This window comes from Gopherus evgoodei, chromosome 8, assembly GCF_007399415.2.
Source record: "Gopherus evgoodei ecotype Sinaloan lineage chromosome 8, rGopEvg1_v1.p, whole genome shotgun sequence".
Classification (NCBI taxonomy): domain Eukaryota; kingdom Metazoa; phylum Chordata; order Testudines; family Testudinidae; genus Gopherus; species Gopherus evgoodei.
In genome coordinates, this window is record NC_044329.1 from 75,122,407 (window position 1) to 75,145,063 (window position 22,657).

General features: G+C 40.0%; 1 protein-coding gene across 3 annotated transcripts in view; it reads right to left on the reverse strand.

Moving 5' to 3' along the window:
* Positions 1-22,657, reverse strand: part of PALMD (palmdelphin) — a 77,390-nt gene that overhangs the window by 10,048 nt on the left and 44,685 nt on the right. For all 3 annotated transcript variants that reach the window (XM_030573011.1, XM_030573014.1, XM_030573013.1), the window contains exons 4-8: positions 18,323-18,453; positions 7,283-7,397; positions 6,158-6,191; positions 5,935-6,048; positions 3,930-5,057 (exon numbers count right to left, since the gene is read on the reverse strand). In XM_030573011.1, coding sequence (XP_030428871.1) covers positions 3,930-5,057; positions 5,935-6,048; positions 6,158-6,191; positions 7,283-7,397; positions 18,323-18,453 — 1,522 coding nt within the window. The remainder of the gene's footprint in view (positions 1-3,929; positions 5,058-5,934; positions 6,049-6,157; positions 6,192-7,282; positions 7,398-18,322; positions 18,454-22,657) is intronic.

Sequence of the window (22,657 nt, forward strand, 5' to 3'; positions counted from 1 at the left end):
GCCTGTTAGCTTGACGTCTGCAGTATGTAAGGTCTTGGAAAACATTTTAAGGGAGAAAGTAGTTAAGGACATAGAGGTCAATGGTAATTGGGACGAATTGCAACACAGATTTACTAAAGGTAGATCGTGTCAAACCAATCTGATCTCCTTCTTTGAGAAGGTGACGGATTACTTAGATAAAGGAAATGCGGTAGATATAATTTACCTAGATTTCAGTAAGGCGTTCGACACGGTTCCGCATGGGGAACTGTTAGTTAAATTGGAAAAGATGGGGATGAATATGAAAGTTGTAAGGTGGATAAGGAACTGGTTAAAGGGGAGACTCCAGCAGGTCGTATTGAAAGGTGAACTGTCAGGCTGGAAGGAGGTCACTAGTGGAGTCCCTCAAGGATTGGTTTTGGGACCGATCTTATTTAACCTCTTTATTACTGACCTTGGCACAAAGAGCGGGAATGTGCTAATAAAGTTTGCGGATGACACAAAGCTGGGGGGTATTGCTAACACGGAGAAGGACAGGGATACTATTCAGGAAGATCTGAACCACCTTGTAAACTGGAGTAATAGAAATAGGATGAAATACAATAGTGAAAAGTGCAAGGTCATGCACTTAGGAATTAATAATAAGAATTTTGGATATACGTTGGGGGCGCATCAGTTGGAAGCGACGGAGGAGGAGAAGGACCTCGGGGGAACTGGTTGATAGCAGGATGACTATGAGTCGCCAATGTGATACAGCTGTTAAAAAAGCAAATGCGATTTTGGGATGCATCAGGCGTGGTATTTCCTGCAAGGATAAGGAGGTGTTAGTACCGTTATATAAGGCGTTGGTGAGACCCCATCTGGAATACTGTGTGCAGTTCTGGTGTCCCATGTTCAAGAAGGATGAATTCAAACTGGAACAGGTTCAGAGACGGGCTACAAGGATGATCCGAGGAATGGAAAAACTGCCGTGTGAAAGGAGACTCAAAGAGCTTGGCTTGTTTAGCCTGGCCAAAAGAAGACTGTGGGGGGGATATGCTTGCTCTATATAAATATATCAGGGGGGTTAACGTTAGGGAGGGAGAGGAATTATTTAAGTTTAGTACTAATGTAGGCACGAGGACGAATGGGTATAAATTGGATATTAGGAAGTTTAGACTTGAAATTAGACGAAGGTTTCTAACCATTAGGGGAGTGAAGTTCTGGAACAGCCTTCCGAGGGAAGTAGTGGGGGCAAAAGACTTTTCTGGCTTTAAGACAAAGCTTGATAAGTATATGGAGTGGATGTTATGATAGGATCGTTAATTTGGGCAATTGATCTTGGATTACCACCAGATAGGTCTGCTCAATGGTCTGCGGGGAGATGTTGGATGGGATGGGAACTGAGTTACTGCAGAGAATTCCTTCTTGGGTGCTGGCTGGTGAGTCTTGCCCACGTGCTCAGGGTTTAGCTGATCACCATATTTGGGGTCGGGAAGGAATTTTCCTCCAGGGCGGATTGGCAGGGGCCCTGGAAGTTTTTCGCCTTCCCCTGCAGCATGGGGCATGGGTAGCTTGCTGGTGGATTCTCTGCAGCTTGAGGTCTTCAAACCAATTTTGAGGATTTCAATAACTCGGTCCTGGGTTAGGGGTTGTTATAAAATTGGATGGGTGGGGTTCTGTGGCCTGCCTTGTGCAGGGGTCAGACTAGATGATCATATTGGTCCCTTCTGACCTACGAGTCTATGAGTCTATGAGCATTAATCTCTACAGCAATTTACTCAGGAGATTCTTTTCAAATTAATTTTGCCATAAGACATCTGTGACCTAGTCTAATTTGCCATCCACTTCCCCTTCATTTTTAGCAGAGCCCCTGATACATGTTCTTCATGTGCACATGCAACCATTGGCTCCTCAACCCTCCAGAGCCTAGTTGATTGTTTTCCTCTCTATGCTACATGTAGCATCTGACCCAGAGTTACTTGTCTAAAACTTAAAACAGGAGCTTGGAATGGGATAACAATTAACAGTAATGTGCCAGATTCTTTCCTGGTGTAACTCCATGGATTTCAGTGGCGTTATCAGGATGAATTTGGTAGTGGAGTCAAGAGAATTATTGATTTGTAAACAGTTTTTCTTTCTCTAAGCAGTAGCCCTTTGTAATACATTGTTACTTTGGATATAAGAGGTTTTCCTGCTTTTGTTTCCTTTTTAGAGCTAGCAGTATGACTACAAGGCTATTTGGAGAAAATTAGTCATTTCCTGGCTTTCTCCACCATCTAATATGGCAAGGGGTGGAGACAAAAAGATGTGGGAAGGAGAGGGATGTGACCTTGTTCCATGTTCTGCTGAGAACTTTTAAAATACATTGTTAGAGATAGTATTGCACATACTGAGTGAAATTCTATCCCTATCAGAGTCAATGACAAAACTCCTATTGATGTCTACGGGACCAGGATTACATCCAATGACCTGTTTCTCCTCTCTCTCATACAACTTTTAAATCAGTAGAATTACTCAAAGATAAAAATGGTTTAAAAGAATGAAGCAGATTCTCTTATGTTTTTACTACATTTGAGGCTTGCCTTATTCCCGCTGAAGTAATTGTTAGTTTACTGTTAAAATGAGGCAGGATCAGCCTGTGAGTGTATTTCTATCTGCCAAAAGAAATTCAGCTTCTGAAAGTGAAAGAAAAATAAACTTTAAAATTTCTAACTGCATGGTGCATGAATGCACCATGACAACATGAATTAAGTGAATGCATCCTTTCACAATAGCTATGCAGAAACTTCTCCAAGTACAGTGATATTCAGGCAATAATACTTGAAATTGCTAGCTTGATACAATGAAGTATCCATGTCCTTTGGAGATACATTTAAATTGCTACTCCTTTCCTAATATTCTAACTATTGCTAGATCACCAGTGGCTTGTTAGCTAAGGTCCAATCTTGCATATCTACTGCAATCAAAACTACTGGGAATTTTGGAGGGTGGGAGCGGGGTGCAGGATCAGGACACAATTGAATACATTGAGTTATATGTATATTATGATGTCTTTTTCTTTTAAATGTAATATAACCTTTACCAGTTGATGGAAACATGCTTCTCTTATTCTTTAGATATATTTCACTGATAGCTAAACTACAGTATAAATATAAAACATATTAGCTTACTTTGATAGACAACTATTGCTCTTTGAGGATTTCTTTTTAACATTTTTTATAAAATTTTGCATTGAGAAAGAGTGCCAGGCTGTATATTTTAACAGATTAGAAAAAAGTAAAGTATTTTAATAAATAAAGACAGACAGACAATACAGACAGACTGAAGTTAACATACAGACAGGAAAATGACATTTTATCATAATTTAAAAATTATAAAAATATCTAAATAAATCAGGCTAGAAAAAATATTAAAATTTGCATAAACATAGTCAAGGCAAGGTAGGCAAAATTGATCAAGAAGAATGTAAAGCTGCTTGCTAAACAGTCTTTCTAATTTAAGGCATAAATTAGATTATACAGGAAGTAGTTAGAACACAGGCACAGATATGTTCCAATAAGGAGATATATAGTGTAAGAAGCAATGCTATTAGTAACCCAGAAGCAAAGTGAATCTATTCTTATATATCATATGCCAAAAGAAGGATTTTAAATTGGCATTTCTAAAGAACCAACTTTGAACATTATGGAAATAGATTTTTGGAGATTAATTTTCAAAATGATCATTATTTCAAAATATGGCAACTAGTGAATTTCTGAAGGTGAAAAAAGCATTCCACTGTATTAAGAAATCAGATTAACATATGTTAACAAATAAAAAGAGTAAAGACATAGGCCAATAATTGTGTAATTGTCCATAAAACAGCAGAAGAATGGGAAAGTGGTAAGGATTGTTAGTAGGAAAAAAGAGTGTTGCAATCAGTTGTTACATGAGTGAACAGCAGTGACATGACTTTCCTTGTTTATTACCTGTTAATGAGGGATCCTCTGTACCATCTCCGGGTAGTTGGCCACTGAGATGAGTATGGTACATAGCAGAGCTCAAACTTTCCTCTTGTTCTTGCAGTGATATAGAATTTTTGTGGGATGATTTATTGATGTTTCCACCTAGGTTGCCCTCTGGGATCCTCTGTGGAACTTCTGCTATTTGTTTGTTGGGTGGCTGGTAAACTTGACTGTAATGGCCTACAGGATGATATGACGGTCTCTCAGATTTGCTGTCTCCTTCTTCTTCTTCATCATCATCATCATCATCAATGACAACCAGTTCCGCATGGATAATTCCATCATATCTGGACAAGTTTTTGTTTGCTGCTGCTGCTGCTTCATCATCATCATCATCATCTACATGCTGATAACCCATGAAAATCATTGTAACAGGTTCTGTATCATCCACATAACATGGCACAGCTTGAACAATGCTGTACCTAACATCTTCATCAGCATTCTGAGTGACAGGAGACTTTTCACTGGTATTCTCTGAGTTCATAAACATTACCTCACAATGACTCTCTCTTGTCTTCTGATAGGCTTCCAAATCCTTTTGTAGAACTCCTCTTTCATCATTATGTACTATCCTGGGTTTTGGACTAATGTGTACCTTTCCCTCTTTTTGCTGAGACCCTGGAGAGGGAGACTTTGGAAGTGCTAATTTGGGAAGATCAAAACCGTTTTCTTCATTGTGTTGCCTGTTGCCTTTGTTATAGAAAGATTCATTTTGACGATTGCCAAGTTCATTAGTCTCTTTTTTAACAGTGTTTTCCAAATTTGGTCCAGGAACTAATTTGTCTTTCTGGGGAGTTGTTGGCCTATAAAACTGGTTTGCATACACAGGCTCATGATACTCTGTAGGAGATTTAGCATTTTTTTCAGTTGCTTTTCTTAAAAGATCTTCCACCTCAACAGGTGCAAGCTCATCTATGCCATTGTGTGTTAAACTGCCATTGGACCATGTTGCATAGACTGATTTCCTACCATCGTCATAGACTTTTACTCCTGTACTTTTAAACTCATCAGATGGAAGAGGTATGGTAGACAAAACTGTGCTTTCCCCAGTCTTCATGTCTTTCTCAACTTTAATTTCCATGGCAAACAATGCTGTTAAGAGAAACAAGAACTTAACATTGCTAACATAGTAGTTGCAACAAATATTTAGATTTTATCCTTATGATACATGGTTTGGATAAACTGTCAAATCTCGTAGTCCAATTTTCAGCAGAGATTGGCCTGCACCACCGAATTTGTATCCCGAGTCTAAGGCACCAAAGAATGAGGCATGCACTCAGACCTAGGCTTTTGGTTCAGTAGTATAACAAAAATGGTCAACCTTGTAATTTGAATCCAGATCTCGGTTCTGAGATTGAATCCCCACTTTATCCCCTGCTGCCCTTCTAAGTTTGAAGATATTAAGAAACAACATTTTGGTTGGGAGTCATCTGACAGAAAATCAGCTATTTGAGGCTCCATTATGCAACACCAAATGAGAAAGCCAGGTTAAACTTGGTCTCATGAGGCCAACTCCTACAAGGTGCTGAGCAGTGGGAGTCAATGGGAATCGAGGGAGTGTAATACGATGCAGGAGTAGAGTCTCGGTCTTGAAGACAGTGGGAGATAGGAAGCTTTGTGGAGGTCAGGGGATGGTTAGATTTGGGTTACTCAGCAGGCATAATTGCTCACGGAAAATGCATTATGTGGACTACTATCAGAACCAGATAGGGGTTACATCAAGTACAATAGGTAAGTGCCGGATGAAAGTGCTAGAAAACATTGGCCCTCATTTTTAATGGTACATTAGTTATACAGCAGTGCCACGCAACTGATTACAATGGAGTTACTGTGTGTAAGAAAGAAGAGAATTGGGTCTATTATCTGTAGTCTCTCTATTCTTTCCCTAAATAAGTTAGCTTTAATTTTTTAAGAGGCTTATGAACCATTGCAAATCTGCACTCTTTCTAGAGTTACTACCAATCTGTACCTCTTCTGTTTTCCTCCTCATTCTCAGTTCCTGCAAGTCCTGCCCTTTTCAGTGCAGAAGGTCTGAAGGATTTTGGAAGGTCAGGTATATTGGTATATATGTAGTCCACTGTCTCTGTTAAAAATAAATAAATAGGAGATCCAGAGTACTTTTCATTGCCTTCATGCAACAAACATTATTATTATTACTATTTTTTAGTATAAAATGCTTTGGTTGAACATACCTTCTTGAATTTCTGCTTTAGTTGCCTTCACAGACTATGAACAAAGAGCAACAAAAAGTGATATGCGATTATTGCGGTTTTAAGAAATTAACTCAAAACACAAGAGACTTTTCTACTGCACAACTGTTTAAGTTTTTGTGTAGCTCAGTTTGAACTGGAAGATACCTAGAAATGGAAATAACCTCTCAACAGGGCAGTTGCCGTTGTGGGGCAAGCTTTCCCACTCCACTCTGCCAGCATGCCTTATTTAGCCCCTTAGAGTCTGGCTCCTGCTGGCCTCTCTTGTAGTTTCACATGAAACTAGAGAACAACCCATAGATTTGTACATCTGGATTGTAGAGGACAGGGTGTTCTTAGTGGAGGGCCCTAACTTTAGGAATTACCTTTTCCCCGGGAGCTGACAAAGCCACAGGGCAATTATGGCTGTGAATAGTCTCATTGAAGTCAGTGAGTCTATTTGCAGGAGCAAGTGTTGTGCAATCTGGCCCCAAGTTTGTTGACTTTCAGGCATATTGCTGAAAATCTGTTTAGATAGGGTTTTCCTGAAGTTATGGGTTAAGGCTTCCCTTTTATTTCAAGTGGGAGATAAGAAGGTTTTAAAAAATGCTATTGACATTTTGTCAGCATAGCTGACAATGATTAATGGTACCATAAGATTTTTATTGTAAGTGCACTTATGACAGGTGCACAATATAGTGTAGCTGTAGCCTTGTCAGTCCCAGGATACTAGAGAGACAAGATAGTTGTCACAATATAGTTGCTTGGAGTGACCATCTCAAGGGTTTAGGTAGCTCAATGTCCATGCTCATTATTCATTCCTTGCCCTCCCTCTCTGCTGAGATTGCCTGCAAAGCTGCCAATTGCAATGTGCGATTTTGTGATGTGCTGTAGATATTTTTTCCATTGAGTAATGGGCTGAAACTACCAAACTCTTTCCATATAGATCATGTAGCCATTGGATGGTGTAATCTTTTGGTCACTCTTCTGTGTTAGATTTGAACTACTGAGGTGAAATACCTCATATCCATTATCAGTCCCATGATCCATTCAATTCCTCTTTACTAAAATATATTTGTTATAATAATGAATTAAAGAATCCTGTTTCTGAAGTGTTGTAACACCAACCTTTAAGATATCTTCTGCTGTTCTCTCAACTGATTTAAGCTTCTTTAAAATTGCCTGTTCATTAACTGAGATTTTCATCTCTTCTCTTTCCAGAGCTTCAATTTCTTTCTCAAGTCTGCAAGCATAATATATTTACATAACAATATTTACAAAATATATATTAAAATGCAATTATGCTTACAGTATATTTCCTATAGCGATGCACCTGATTCCCCTCACACTTACATCATTTTTACACTGATGTAACTGATTTGCTCTTGATTTAGGAAGGTGTGAAATCAGAATATGCCTGTTGGTTTTTACAGGCCACTGTGTTTGTCACAGATCTCTTCAGAGGATACTTTGAAAATAAACCGATTAAGGCACCCTGGTAAAATTTCCTTATAACTCTTTTAGAAAGGGATGGAGGGAGGAAAGGAGGCCCCTAAAAGATTTCTTCACCTTTAACTAAACTCTCTCAAGTATTGTCACAACTAAAATGGTGTTCACCTTCCCATAACAATGACTTAAGATATTAGGGCAGTTCACAGACAGTGGGGTGAATGTGGTTATTTGCTCACTTCTTCTGGATCACCATTCTCCCATGTTCTAGAAAAAGCAGAGCAATTTGATTGCTTGGTGGTAGGAAAGTTATAACAACAATTTACACCATTTATAATTAAGGGGCCAGATTCTGACAATTTTTACATAATGTGGATTAGTCCCTTACTACATAAATTGCTGCAGTGATTTCAGATGGACTTCTTGTAGAGTAAGGTACTACTCTGTGTGAGTAAGGATGGCAGAAGTGAGCTCAAAAGAATGGCGGAAGATACAGAGAGCTAAACTACTGCCCTTGGAGATAAAAACATTCCTTCCTTGTAGCTGGCACACAGTGGAACTGGGATTATGAGCACTTGTTTGAGTTTTAAAACCCAGCTACAAATAACTAAAGTTCACTTTGTAGGACTAAAGTAAACCAATAAAGTGATCTCATTATCTTTGTTCAGTGTAATTATTTCAATTTTAGAAAACAATTATTATTACTAATCATAATGGTGATAATAGTATTTTAAATGATACCAGCACAAATGCTTCCAACCAGTGTTAATTGTGTATCTGTCAAAAATAAAGTCACTCACATACAAAAGCTTTGACGGAGGCTGGGATTAAAGCTTTACTTCTTTCACTTTCATTTGTTTGGGACCGAGTACAACTGATTTACAGATACTCAATGACAAGGGGTTGGGGGATGACTATTCTAACACTTGTTCCTCTGTATGTGTGTGCACGAGTCCACATATAGAGGGTGGAATTTGAACATTTACCTCCCCCCCACCATCTCTGTCTCTCACTTTACAATCCATAAACAGGGTGTAACAATACCTGACTCCCAGGCATGTTACTGCATGAGGCTTGATTAATTGTGAAAGGAAGGGTGATGCATAAATGAAAAGTACTGTGATGATGCGGTTTTAGATGTGGCACACCTTAGTACAAGTAGAGAACTGGATGCATATCTTCTACAACTTTACAACATTGACCAGTTTTAAGTAGATGGACCCATGTCCTAGCTATCAATAAAATCCTCCTTCCTGTCATGTGCCCTTTACCAGTATAACTCCATGTTTCTATACATCCTGCTCTGTGGAAGAAGTGTTGGCTCCACATCTCTGGAAGTATCTCTTTTCAGAAGAAAAGTAATACGACCAGAAATGCTGATTCAATGCACCAAGCACAGGCAGCATGGAAAGCTGAACATTTATTGTGCTTGCTGAGACACGATCTCAAGTGAACAAGGTAATGTCCTCACAATTGCAGCCAGTAAGTTTGCAAGAGAAACTTGTCAGCTTCAATAAGCAAGATATATGTCAGTGGGTTATTAATGATATCCCCTTTCTGAACCTTCTACCCACTTGGGTGAGGTGTTCTGTAACAAGTCATTTTAAGGAAGCCATTTATTACAGGAAAATTTCTTGGGTCATGCCTAGCTGTCACCAAAGGTCTCTATTAGCAGATTAGATACAATGCAAGCATAAATCTAAAATACCACTGTGTTTTGCAAAGAGTACAGATATTTCAGGAATATTTAGTAAACTTAATTTGAGTATTAATAAGACAGTGTTTCCATTACTGGAGATCCGGCTATCTCCCTTCCAGATTTCAATAGTACTAACCCAAAATAGCTTCCCTGTCAGACATGTTGGCTGTCTGGTTGCTTTTAAAGCCTTTATTGTTACAGAAGAGACACATTGATACCCAGCTGAAAGAATTCATCTCTTGGTCTATGCTGGATTTCACCATGTCTTCTTACTAGTTGTGTGTGGCCTCTCTGTATACCTAGGGAATCACGGTTCTTTTTTCCCTCCCTCTCTCTTTTGTTGTTGTTATGCAGAACTGTCTGTTAGAGTTGGTCAAAAACATGTCAGCACAACTTTTTACCATCAAAAATGCTGTTTTGTTGAAACTGAAGTGTTTCACTGAACGGGATTGGATTTGAGGAAAATGTCATGAAGGTTTTGAAACTTTGTAATTTTTTGTGAAAAGGAAGGCTTGTTTTCTCACCAGCTCTGCTATATGTAATTCAACCTCACAAGAAAGAACAATAACCATGGTCCTAAGCCAACTCCACCTAAGTCCATAGGTACATTTCCACTGGATTCATTGAAAGATTCCCATTGACTTCAGTGGGCATTGGATCTGGATCTAAAATAAATGCTTTTGCACTTGTTCCTGCCCTTTCATGTTTATGTATAAAATATTTAGGGTCAGCTAGCAAAGAATCTTATACATTTGCACACTGAAACTTGTAGGGATGCATTCTTGCAAAAGCCCTGCGCTATATGTGTTCAAAGATTCACACGCATTGCTGGAGAGGCTGAAAATTGTGCCAGAACAGCTTTTTGTAATTATTTTTTAAAAATCTGATTTAGAAATGTTTAAATGTTCTATTGGGAAAAAAAGTTCTCATATTTAACTACTTCCCATTCTTAGTGTTTAAGTTTTAAAACATACATCTGCTCTAAGAGGAATTTGGCTGCTATGGGGTACTTATCTTTGGAAGTTTTCACTGCTTTGTACAGGTTTCAGGTGTAGGGAAGCTGGGCATATCTACGGATATTAAATACATGATGTAGGTATTTGTCTCTCAGGGCTTGAGGCAGTTTCCCATTTCTATCAGGAGTAGATTAAGGCAGGCTCCTTGGAACTGGGACTTCAAGTGGGAGGGTGCCCAATCAGAGCAATGACTGACTCGGGAAACAGTACAGCACACAGCTGATTGCTGCTGCTTGCGGGAAGAGGCAGCTCTGCCTCACCTGGAAGAAAGATCAAGAACCCAGGAGTGGAAAGAAGACAAGAGTCTGACTGGAGGATACCAGAAAAAGAGGAAAAGTCATTTCGGGGCAGGGAGGCAACTTGTTTTGTGTGAGGCCAACATTTTAGCAGCTCTGGGCTCCACCTAGCCATAACATTCCTTCATAAATTACTGCATGCTTCTGTTTTTCTGAAACCCTATTATCCAAACCTCCCCTTATCTGAACCCCATCCTTGTCCTGCAGCATGAGATGCATGAAACACATGCTGCAGAGGGCAGGTATCTAATGTTTGGGGACAAGAGAGGGATTCGGATAATGCAGAGGCTCAAGTAATTAATCAGAGACCCTGGGCCAGGACTGCAAGGAGGAGGACTAGAGTCTGTAGCAGGGGAGGCCACCATGCTGCTGGATAGCTCCTGTGGCAGACCATTGTTACAGGAATGACTAAGTGGGGCCATGACTGCAGAGTTGCAGAGGGCTTCCTGGCTGCCATTGGGCTGGGGACACCCAATCCCTGCAGGTGCAAGGTGCAGAGAAGACTGCAGTCCTGGTGGGCAGAGCAGACACCCCTGGTCAGGACTGTGAGGAAGAGGCAGAGGACAAGTCTCAGGCTGCAGGGGAGGCTATCCACTGCTGAATGGCTCCTGCCCTCTCAATTATCCAAATCCTGAGTATCTGAATAAAATCCATGTTCCCATTGCTATTTGGATAATTGGGAGTATACTGGATATTCCCAGTTGGCTGGATGGTGCTTGGTAACATTATGTTTTTTGTGATCTTTTTTTAAATAAGTTGTTTAGCAACTAATTCTACTGAGAATGAACCTTTTTTGCAACGAAGCAGTCAAGTTAAGTGACAAAATATGTCTACCTGATTCTGCAGCCAGTTTGCACCCTCAGCAGAGAATGTTTGGCTTTATGCCTTGTAACCTCTACCATGTAAACAGGGTATTATGGGATAGATACTGTGAGTGCTATTCCTGTCGTAACCTGAGTGTTGAACTACTTGCCTGCAGTTTTGGTTCAGGCCACTGTTAATTGTTCAGTATTGATACAAAGAACGGAACTCTCTCGTTTATCTAAAAAAACAGAAATCCTGCTTGTGTACTGGAGGATTAACAGGCACAAATTAACCCTTGAAGGGATCTACTGGGCACTCCAAAAAAGAAATGCTTCAAACTGGAGGCCCCTTAGGGGGAAGAGAGGGAAAGATACATGCATTCACTATGCAACAGCAGAAAGAAACCAGGAGCTAAACAAATGCTGCAATATTCCTTAAAGGAATTTACATGTTTTTCTTAAAGAAGAGCAAGAAAGAAAAAAGCACAGAATAACTCACCCCTTGGCAGTACATGTGCCATCCACTCTCCAGTTTGATATTCAGATGAACAGTACAATTCTTTCTCTGGGATTTTCAATAATGTATTGTTACTCAGTGGCAATTGTGCACATGAGCAATGTATCTGTCTTCTCTTTCAGAGCTCTTGGATAGGTAGTTATAGCATAGTGGTAGGAAGACGGGCTATTGGAATGCACATTACACTAAGATTTGTAAGACTTAGGTTCAACTCCCTGCTCACACGCTGACCTCCTTGTGATCTTGTGCAAGACACTTAGGCCCAGATCCTTAAAGGTATTTAGGGGCCTAACTCCCAATGATTTCAATAGGAGTTAGGTGTCTAAATCTTTTTGTGGTCTGGGCCTTAATCTACCCCGTGCTCCAATTCTCCATCTGTAAAATAGGGATAATGACTCCCTACCTCTCACAGGCCCTGTTGTGCATAAAATCCATTAATGATTGTGAGGTGCTCATGTTACGTTTTTCTTGTATATTACGGTCCTGAAAACCTTTAAAGCACAGCTAGATCTTCACCAATGGTAGACAGAGCTATTACACCTGTGTAATGCAGATCAGAGGTGCTCGGCAGTCTGACCAGGAGTAGGTCTTGCTATATCTTTTAAAAGGTGTAACTGTGCTCACCTGCAAGCACTTGCCAGTACGCAGGAAGGTTGGACCATAGCCACACCCATTCTGGCCTGGTTAGTGTTAGGCGGTCACTATCTTTTGTGCCCCTGTGTGCAGATAGCTGAACTATGCCTAGCAGACTTGGTGAAATGATGAGAGTTTCTTACACCTTCTCTTCTCTTTGGCACACCCACACAGGGCCATCGATAGATCAGCACTAAGATGGTGAGGCTTTCACTTTCAAAGATTTAATGCTTTTATGCTACGTTTTGCTCTGAATGGAGTTTAGCTTGTTACAGTTTGATCAAACCCCAGTTATTTTGTGGTATTAGAATTTAATATTAAAATTATTATTTATATATGATATAAATATTTATTGCAATAGTGTGTAGGGTGTGACTACAAGGGTACCTAGGGTCACACCAGGTCTGACATAATTCAATTTAATTCCCAGAGAATTTGATGATATTCAGATCATGCTCTCAATAGCTAACACCATCCCATTATACCTTTGTACTTCCTGGAATGTTACTCATTTCAGCTTGATTCCTGTTTGTTGTCTTTTAAATTCTCTAGGAAGTAAATTGTATTATGTCAGACCTGGTGTGACCCTAGGTACTCTTGTATTCACACCCTACACACTATTGCAATAAATATTTATACAAAATATGCCTTGTGAGGTATCATTTGACAAGTCACAACAGACCGGTCAATAATATCCTTGTGAAATGTATGTGACAATGCTGAGTGCGGATGGCTTCTGATATTGGATTTAACAGTCTGTATTTGAACAAAGTAGAAAACAGGTCTGCCCAGGAGTTGAATACAAACAAAGCATGGTTGATCAGTGATGGTGGTATTGTAACTTATGTACTTGGTAAATAGAAAGAAGGACAATTCCCAGTCATTTGGCATAGGGAATTGCTATAGGGACAGTTACATTGTAAAATTGCAGCAGGAACCATCACATTGGAATACACCAGGGGACACCTTAATCAAGATGAAGTTGGTCTCCTAGAGGAGACCACAGACTGAACTCCAGGGGATCAATTTGATCCTGGAAAGAAAGACAGACTTTGAGATATAAGGACACACACAAAGACTAAGTTATAATTCACCTCAGGAGACAAGGAAAGCCAGGACCTGGCTATGAACTATCAGCCATTGCTCGAAAAGGAATATTGGTGAGGAAACTACCTTGAATGAAGACTGCAGCTTGCTAAAGTAATTCTGTGTCCTTTAGAAAGCGTATTTTTTCTTTTGCTTGTTTGTAAACCTTTGTTTGTTTGTAAACCTTTCTACCTTTACTTCCTAGTACTTGTTATCACTTAAATCTATGGCTTTTTATGTAGTAAACTTGTTTTATCTTTACTATAAACCAGTTCAGTGCTGTAACTGAAATAAGAGTGTCAAATACCAGCTACATTAATGAGCTGAAATGCACTGACTCTTTAAAGGAGCAACAAATGTAGTATTTTTTGTGAATGTGCAATGATGGGCTGTGCATTGAAGAGAGGCATCTCTGAGGAGCTCTGGGCCTGGAGTTCACTGACTTTTACCTGCTAGGCAAGATGATGACTGGAAGAGTGTCGAGTTGGCTGGTGAGGAGACAGATTGGAGGGAGTGCGGGAGGAGGGGGGGAGAAGCTGATACACACTCTACCCTCCAGCAAAACCCACTCCTGAGGAGGCAGAAAGAGAGCACGATGGCTCAGAGCTCTGAGCATCCCCAGCAGTATTTTACAATGGTTCTGAATGTAGTTCTTTGGCTGCCAAATGTGTTAGCTTTAAGAATGTGAGTTATGTGAAAGAGCTGTGTGTGTGTGTGCATCTGTGTGTGTGATTTGTTCTACACTTCAGTTCGCTCATACTTTCTGGAAATAATTTTGCTGAGTAATAGCACTGATTCCTTTCTACATTCTCTCAAACATAGCACATTCAAAACAAAACTAACTGATATTTACCGATCCTCATTCTATTTAAGTAGCATTACATCATAACTAGATCTTTTCTTCTTAAAGTGAGTACAGTGAATCTCTCTGTGCTGTATTTCCCTTGGCAGTCAACCTTTTGCATTTTATACTCATGCCATTTGTGTCAGGCTCTCTTTGCACTCCAATTAAAGCTAGGATATTTTGTATGTGCATCAAGAAGAAGTGGAAATCATCTGGAGGAGAAAATGATCTGAGTGCTTGCAAAGAAAGGTCAAAGTGAAGGAAAAGTTAGCTGGGCAACAAAATTAAGTAGTTGACACAAATAATAATAGCACAGAGCTGTGAAAATGTCCATATCACACTGCAAAAGGTCACCTGCCACAAGGGTGCACACAAAATCAGCAACAGTTCTGGGTTCTACTATTCATGAGTAGCAAAATGAAGTAGCCTAATATGAAGAGAGGAACCTTTTAGTGATGGGGGGGCAGTGGACTTTTAAGATGAAATTTTCATCCTCAGTTTAACTAAGCTTCTGATTTTGCATCTGTTAATGATTTTAGGAGTAATTAAAATAATTTTGCAATCTAAATAACTGATTTGTAGGTATAGTCAGGTGCTTAGACACCCATGGCATGTTAATTATGCCTGTAAACAACCGAAGGCTCAAATTTACTTTTACAATTGTTTGTACCTGGAATTTACAGGCACAGCAATAGAAGCTAGCTTTTTAAAAATTGGCTTCTCGGTATACAGGAAAACACTGTGTTTGGGGAAGGGATTTGCAAATAGATCTTCAATGAAGATATAATAGAAACAATTAAAAACTCTCAGGCTAAAATTCCACTAGGAATATAATGGATATTTGTATTCTATAACTAAGCTATTTGATAGTTTTCTGCTAGTAAATGTAAAAATAATGGAAAACTATCAGACATGGGCTAGGGACAAGGAAGTCTTTGGATCTGTGTTGGAGGGTTATGCTTGGGCTCAGGTTCAAGGCTGAATCACGTCTAGATTATGGATTAGATGGCACTTATATCTATGAGCTGGTTTTATGTAGTTTTATTTCCAAATAGTAGAAAAATTGCAAGGCCAGCTGTGAGATTTTCAACATCTCGGGGCCAACTCTCATGAGAATTATTGTTGCTGTGAAGCTTTAGCTACATCTGAACCAGAATCACAAACTAGACTTTGGTAAAAATATGATCTAGAATACAAAAAGTGCCTAACTGACCTAGGAGCTTATTGGCCATATTTTTAAATATAGGCATTTAAAGATGCAGATAGGTGCTTAGTGAGATTTTCAGAAGTATCTAGGTGCTTAACTCCCATTGAAGTAAATAGGATTTTGATGCCTAGGTGCTTTTGAAAATCTCACTAAGAGCCTACTTGCATCTAAGTGTCTAATTCACTTTTGAAAATGGACTTTGGAACCTAAGTCACTTAGGCCCTTCTGAAATTTTTACCCTTTGTCTACTTTTGTATTCAACCTGCAATGAAAAGTAGGGGCTCTGATTCTAATCCACCTCCCTGAAATACAATGAAGTATTTAGTTCTGTTTTAGGAGGAGTTCTCTCCTTTACAGTATATTGGCTTTATAGTAAGAACAATAAGTGATATGCAATTAATGTTCCATATGGTGCAAAAGAAAGTGTACTATCAGTGTATACAACCTCCTGTGCATGAGGAAATAAGGGCTATATTTTGAATAAAGGCAGCATCAAAGGGCAGTATGTACTCTATAATGATACCCTGCAACATCCTTAACAGTCCTTGGAACCAAGCATAGTAAGAGATACAAAAATATCACCACTACATGGGTGATTCTAGTAGGATTTAACCTTATTAGAAACCTGGTTAAGTCAATATTAAGAATGTAAAGTCTTTTTTATGCAATAGTCTGACTGTTTATTATAAGGATTAAAAAACTTGCTGAAAGCTTTGAGCTAATACTGTAGGAGTTATTTTGATGCTAATTCTAAGTCCTCTCTACTGATAGGATGCAAGAGATCTGCAGCAACTGTTGCTATGAGACCTTCCAGATACTATGACTCAGGCACAGAGAGCACTTAAGGTACCTTCATCAGGTGACAAATTGGATTTATACTCTGGAGTTACAGTACTTTCCCGCTGGGGTGTCTCAGTCTCCAAGGCATTTAATCTGTCAGGAGTTCAATAGCTCTCATTTTAGCTCTACTACTATTCACAGAGCTGCAGGATAAGGGCACTGTCTGTTCTTTATTTAGGTGCCACTGAATGAATTTGAAACTGCTCAGAGGACTGCTACAGGGAAGAGAAAGGAAAAAAAGAACATTATTGACCTGATTCTATGGCTTTAAAAATAGCATTTAAAAAAATTGCTGGGGAGGCTAGGTTTTTTCTTTCCCTTCCTAAAGGCTTAAAGCAGAGGTAGATGCCCTACTCCCACTGAAAGTCTGTGAGCCTTTGAAAATATCTCCTCCTGGTATATCAGAGAAACCGGATTCGTTGGGGCCTTAATAATAGGACAGCAGCTCACAGCAAGCAGTGTGTCCTCTGCTTGGTCCTGAGTCTATCCTTCCCTGTGCATGTGTGTAATATTTGACAATCACATTGATGGTGCATTTTAACTGGGTCTTACAACCAGCTAGGCAGCTATACCCTTGTCACCACAACAAAGCATTCCACTGATGTACTCAAAAAGTGATTCTCCTTGGGAAAAGTGTTTCATGGAAGGAATCGCTCTAATTATGGGACACAAGCTGGCACCGCAGTGCTGCTTATCAGCAAACACATATCACTTGCACCAAGAAGACAGGAAGTAGGGAGGAGGGGGATGGGAGATAATCTTGATGACAATTTAGCCAAAGGAGTGTGCAGGGGAGGAGAGCTGAGGAAGAGGACTCTTCAGATTAAGATGCTGTTAAATTAAAATAATGTAGGAAGAAGCCTCAGCAAGATTCCAGGGACAAGGCAACTTTGTGGATCTAAAGAAACAGCTCTTCATCTTTGCTATAGTCCTCACTGAGCAAACGTTGGTACTCCTAGCCACAGAGGAGCTCCAACCTGTGTACAGTACAAACCCCACAGCATTCAAGAAGTACTGAATGTGGATAACAATCCTGAAGACCATGCCTGTGATTAAATAGGGCCACCATGTCTGAATCTGCTTATGTCGCTTTAAAAATAGCTATATGTGGTGGAGAGCCAAGCTGTGAGATTTGTAGAAACTGGTAAGATAAGGTAGCGAAAGGGTAAAGGAAGGACTCTGTGGGAGAGTTCTGAGGATTACATTTAAGATGGGCTTAACATTATGGGTTATGAGTGAGAGCAAGACAGGAGAGACTCACAGGGCACGAATAATTACATGACTTAGAGGTACTATATTGTGATGTGGAATGCTTTGCAAGGGGTCAAGTTTTGAAGGCTACATGTTCTCTAGCTAAACTTAAGAACTTATTGGTTATCTTAATTTTAAGTGTGCATTATCTGACTTACTAAAATATTCATTCAACAAGTTAGCATCTCTGAGCAAAATCCACATGCTGGTGCTTGCCTCTGTAGAGTACAGTATGAATGGTGAATTTGGAGTCAGGAAAACAAATCCTTCAGGGGTATTGTATAGATTAGTAGGAATAATGACTTTCAACTCCACATGCTATACTTCTGATAGTTGTAGAAGCCCTTCAAATATATTAAAGACTGTATCGCACCCTTGGAATTAAATAAAACACTGCAAATTATTAGCCTTAGCTGATGCTTCATTTTACCTGTAACAATGGAGGGTGAGACCTCTCCTTTTCTTCATGCTTTTAAGAATGAACCATTTCAATGACTATAAGGGGCCACAACAAATTAGTGCTGTACCTGAGGATGCTTTGTTCCAGGTCGTTAGTCCGTTCCTGGTCTTCTCTATTATGCTTTTGCATTTTTTCTTGCTCTTTTGGAGTGAGAGCACTCAGGCCATCCAAGAGCCATTTCTCTCGAAGGGCCTTTTTCTAATTTCAGGAAAGATAAAGACAAATGTGTTTAAAAATGCTAAACAATAACTTTCCCTATCTGCTTCCTAGACTGTAAGCTCTTTGGGGCAAGGGCTATGTCTTTGTATGTGTTTGTACAACACCAATGAGAGATGGGAGCATCTGGACTCCCATAATAGAAATATAAATAAACAAGAATAAACTGTTTTTAGTGAGTGGTTTAAAACAGCAAAACATTTTCATTATCAATCATTCTCCGTATACAGATAGGCTGAATTAACAGGTGAGCAGACCACGTCACTTATTAGCTGTGATCGTTAACATTTGTAAACTGACCCAGTGTTTGAAATTTGTTTGTTTTACTCTGTGCTGCATTAAAGCTTAGCTACTACAGGCTCATGCCTAGGGACACCCAGCTCTTGAAGTCTTGCAGTTACATCTGTATATATATATCTTTTTATTTTTAAATGACAATTTCCAGCCAGGATGGTTATAAAGAAATCCTTGAAACAGTCAACAAAGTGATGACTGCCTGAGTCTGCAGAAAGCCTGAAACAATAGCTCTGAGAGCTGTCCCTTGCTCACTTGGAGATTGAAAGTGGTTCAAGAGTGGGGCTGCAGAGTGGCTTGTATCAGCATGCCTAGAGCCCCAGATTGCCTTGCCTTTTTCTCATTGTGTCAGTATTCTGCTCTATGTGCAAAATTCTCATTGCAAGGGTTATTTAGAGGAGCTCCTGAAAATACCAGAATTGTTGCCTGCTGAGCTTTCCCAGTGCAGGACTGGAAGGATTGAATTATTAATACAGATCCCAGGATAAGACATGTGGGACTCTTTAATACAAGCAGGGTAAGCCTATCTCAGTTATTACACAGACTTAGAGGGAGGCTGTAGGATTCCTGAATTTAGAAGAAGAGGCCTGCCTCAATTAGTTCTGCCCTTCTTCTGGGTGCTGAGGGGCTAGAGAGTTTGGACTCTGTATGACAACTAATACATAAGTCCTAGAAAGCAGGAATCCAAGCCTTGTACTCTGGTGCAGGAGTAAATCACTGCAAGACAGAAAACAGCTGGTGGGCTGTGAAGGGGCATGCTTGAGGATGGTGCTCCATCATAGCCTCCTGAAGGTAAGTAGGAGGTATTAAACCCCTCAAAGACAAAGCCACAGCAGTATAGATGGAGACCTCCCAGTCCCTTTGGAATGAAGTGACTCTCGTGGCTGGTTAACGAGTGGAACTGTGCATTAGTAGTAGGTGTTTGGACTTTTGCACCTATTAATGAGCATTACTTAATTAAAACATGAGTCTGTCTTTCATCTGCAGTTTAGATTCTTTTGAGCTGGTGAATTGATCACACAGCACATGGTCTGTCACTTTTTCATTTATATATTTGTCAATTGCATGAAGCGGCTGCTGATCCTCTTTTCACGGGATTATAAAGCACACTCAGTTATTACTCCCATTGTTTTAGAACTTGCTTTGGATCAGATGGCTATAGTCTTTCCTATGCCAGAGTTGTGCTTGGTGCAGGAACAGGAGCTTCTTTGCTCTCAACACAGCTTATAGCAGCTGATGGGCTCCTCTAAATTGTACCACTGGTGTAGGGTTGTTAGAGAGATGTTTCAGCATGCCCCTTCCTACCCTGATGCGTTCCTGTGCTGAGAACATGGGGGATGGGGAGAGAGGGGAAGGATGTGTCGCGTACAGGGCCAGATCTGTCATGTTTATACCAGCAGGGAGCTTCCTTCCAACGGGTGAATTCTCTGTGGGGTGCCTGTGAAAGCTATGGCTCCTTTGCACACCAGAGCAGTACAAAGCCCCATAACTGTGTAGAGAATCTTGCCCAGACTTTGTAAATGAAAGACATCTAGAATGAAATGTGTAGGTATTCATCACTACAATCTAAAATAAATAAGAGGAAATGTGTTAATTTCTCAAAGTGCTTCTGAGAAGCTACAAGTGTATTTTCACTCATATATACATTTTCCTTCACTGAGTAGATTCACTTTCAAATAGAAATAGGATTGAGCTGTGAGAAGCTGATCAGGCTCTGAAACTTTCTCCAAGCCAAATTCCATGTCCCTGCACTTGGAAGGGCTGGAAGAGTAGCCCTGAGGAAGACAACCAGGAGTAGCCTTTCCCTCTCTAGGAACTGCACTCCCTGGTATCTTTTCAACCTGCTGATGATCGATGGAGATGTGGCAGTGGAAGGATGGTCCTATGGTTAGGACTTGGGAAACCTGAATTAAGTTCTGGCTCTGCCACAGACCTCTTGTGTGATCTTGGGCAAGTCACTTAGCCTCTCTGTGCTTTAGATCCCCATCTGAAAAATGGAGAGAACAGCTTTTCCCCACCTCACAGTGGTATGAGGAGAAATACAAAGATTGTGAAGTGCTCAGATAGTATGGACCATAGATGCATAATGCCTCTTGCCTTGCAGGACAGTATTGAAATTCCTAGTGAAAACAACTAGGAAGAGATGTTAACATAAAATTCAGTCAAAATGCCAGTTTAACATAATATTTCAGCCTAAGATTGGAGGCCACCAGTAGGATGCTGGTGGGTACTGAAGCCTTTGGCTGACCCCTACTTTGTTCACCCATTGTTGTGTTCTGCACGTAATCTTTAACTTGACAAATGATTTCTTCATTTGGGCAGCACAGCATCAGCTTCCTAATGAAACTGTTTGAATGGGAAGTGGCTTTGTTTAGTTCACCACTAAGCCATCACAAGAAGCTAGTTCTGTGCTTGTGCAAAGAGGATGTGCAATGCTTGTGCAATGAATGTTTCTTGGTCTCGGCATGATCAGATGTGTGATTGTGACCAGAAAGGAGATAACTGGGATTATGCCAGAATATTTGGCACTCAAAATGTGTCTTCCCCTTATCAAATCTGGACAATTCCTACAATAATCTAGTCTGATTAGGAACCAAGGTATCTTTTATTTAAATGTTTATGATAGGTAGGGCTTTCAGGGTAATGACTTTCCAGGTATTGCTCTGCTTTGTATTGACCTAGCACTGTTTTGGGGCAAAGGAGATTATAGTTTCCAAATATGACATAGGATCTGATCCTGTAGTTCTCAGGCGGCATATTGCCTATTAGAGTCAATGGAAGTTTTGTGTACAAGAACTACAGGGATAATCCCCATCCATACAAGTACAATAATATAAAAAATAAGCAATGTGGGTAAATTTCCTATTATAGCTTTCTTGAACATTTTATTTCATTAGTTGCACTTTCATGAATGGCGTACATGCTGTATAACTTGGAAATGTTTGTTGTATAAAGGGAGAAGCTCTGGCTAGAGAAGAATCCTGCATGGCTCCACTGAAACCAGTATAATTCATTGACTTATAGCAATAACAGCTGCCTTTTAGGCATGCAGAAACTTCCTGCAGTGCCATCTTGCTCTTCCTTCATTACAAAGAATGAAAGTGGCTCCAGTATGGTACAAAGTTATGCATGCTACAGTATGTTTGTACCTCTGATATCATGTTGACTTCTGTACGCTGTATAGAGGAAAAGGATGCTAATACAATATGATGTGATAACACTCTCAGAATGACTGGAATGCTATCACTGCCCCATGTGGTTCATATTCCATCATGCTAGTGGTACTGACAATAGATTACATTGCTGTGAACAAACTTCTGAGCACGCTCTGAGGGCGCTGTAGCTGGTCAGAGACCACAGAACAAGTCTGGAGTAATGTAGTAGGATGTCATTATTTTGTCTCCTGCATAGGTGTTTCAGAGTCTTATGTAAATTTTGTGGCTGGTTATCAGGTGCATAGTCTATTTTCCCAATGTGCAAAATGCAAACCCACACTATATCTAGGAAAAGGTCTAAGTTTTTTTCATATTTTAAGAGCTTTCAAAAAGAGTTACATTCTATTCTCACAGGATAAACCCCTGGGATGGTAACACATGTGATCTCCATGAGATAGCACTTGGAGAGACATTGAAGGGGGTGGGGATAAACAGATTCACCAGGTAAAATGAAAGGATCCATAAAATCTGCTGGAAAGTCTACCCAGATGGCATGCATCTGATGAAGTGGGCTTTAGCCCATGAAAGCTCATGCTCAAATAAATTTGTTCCTCTTTAAGGTGCCACGAGTACTCCTGTTCTTTTTCCAGAACTATATGAGTCCCATCTTCTCTGCACATCACCTCCAGCAGCACAGCTGTGGTGCCTATACCTTTCCCCATCCTCTCAATAGGAAT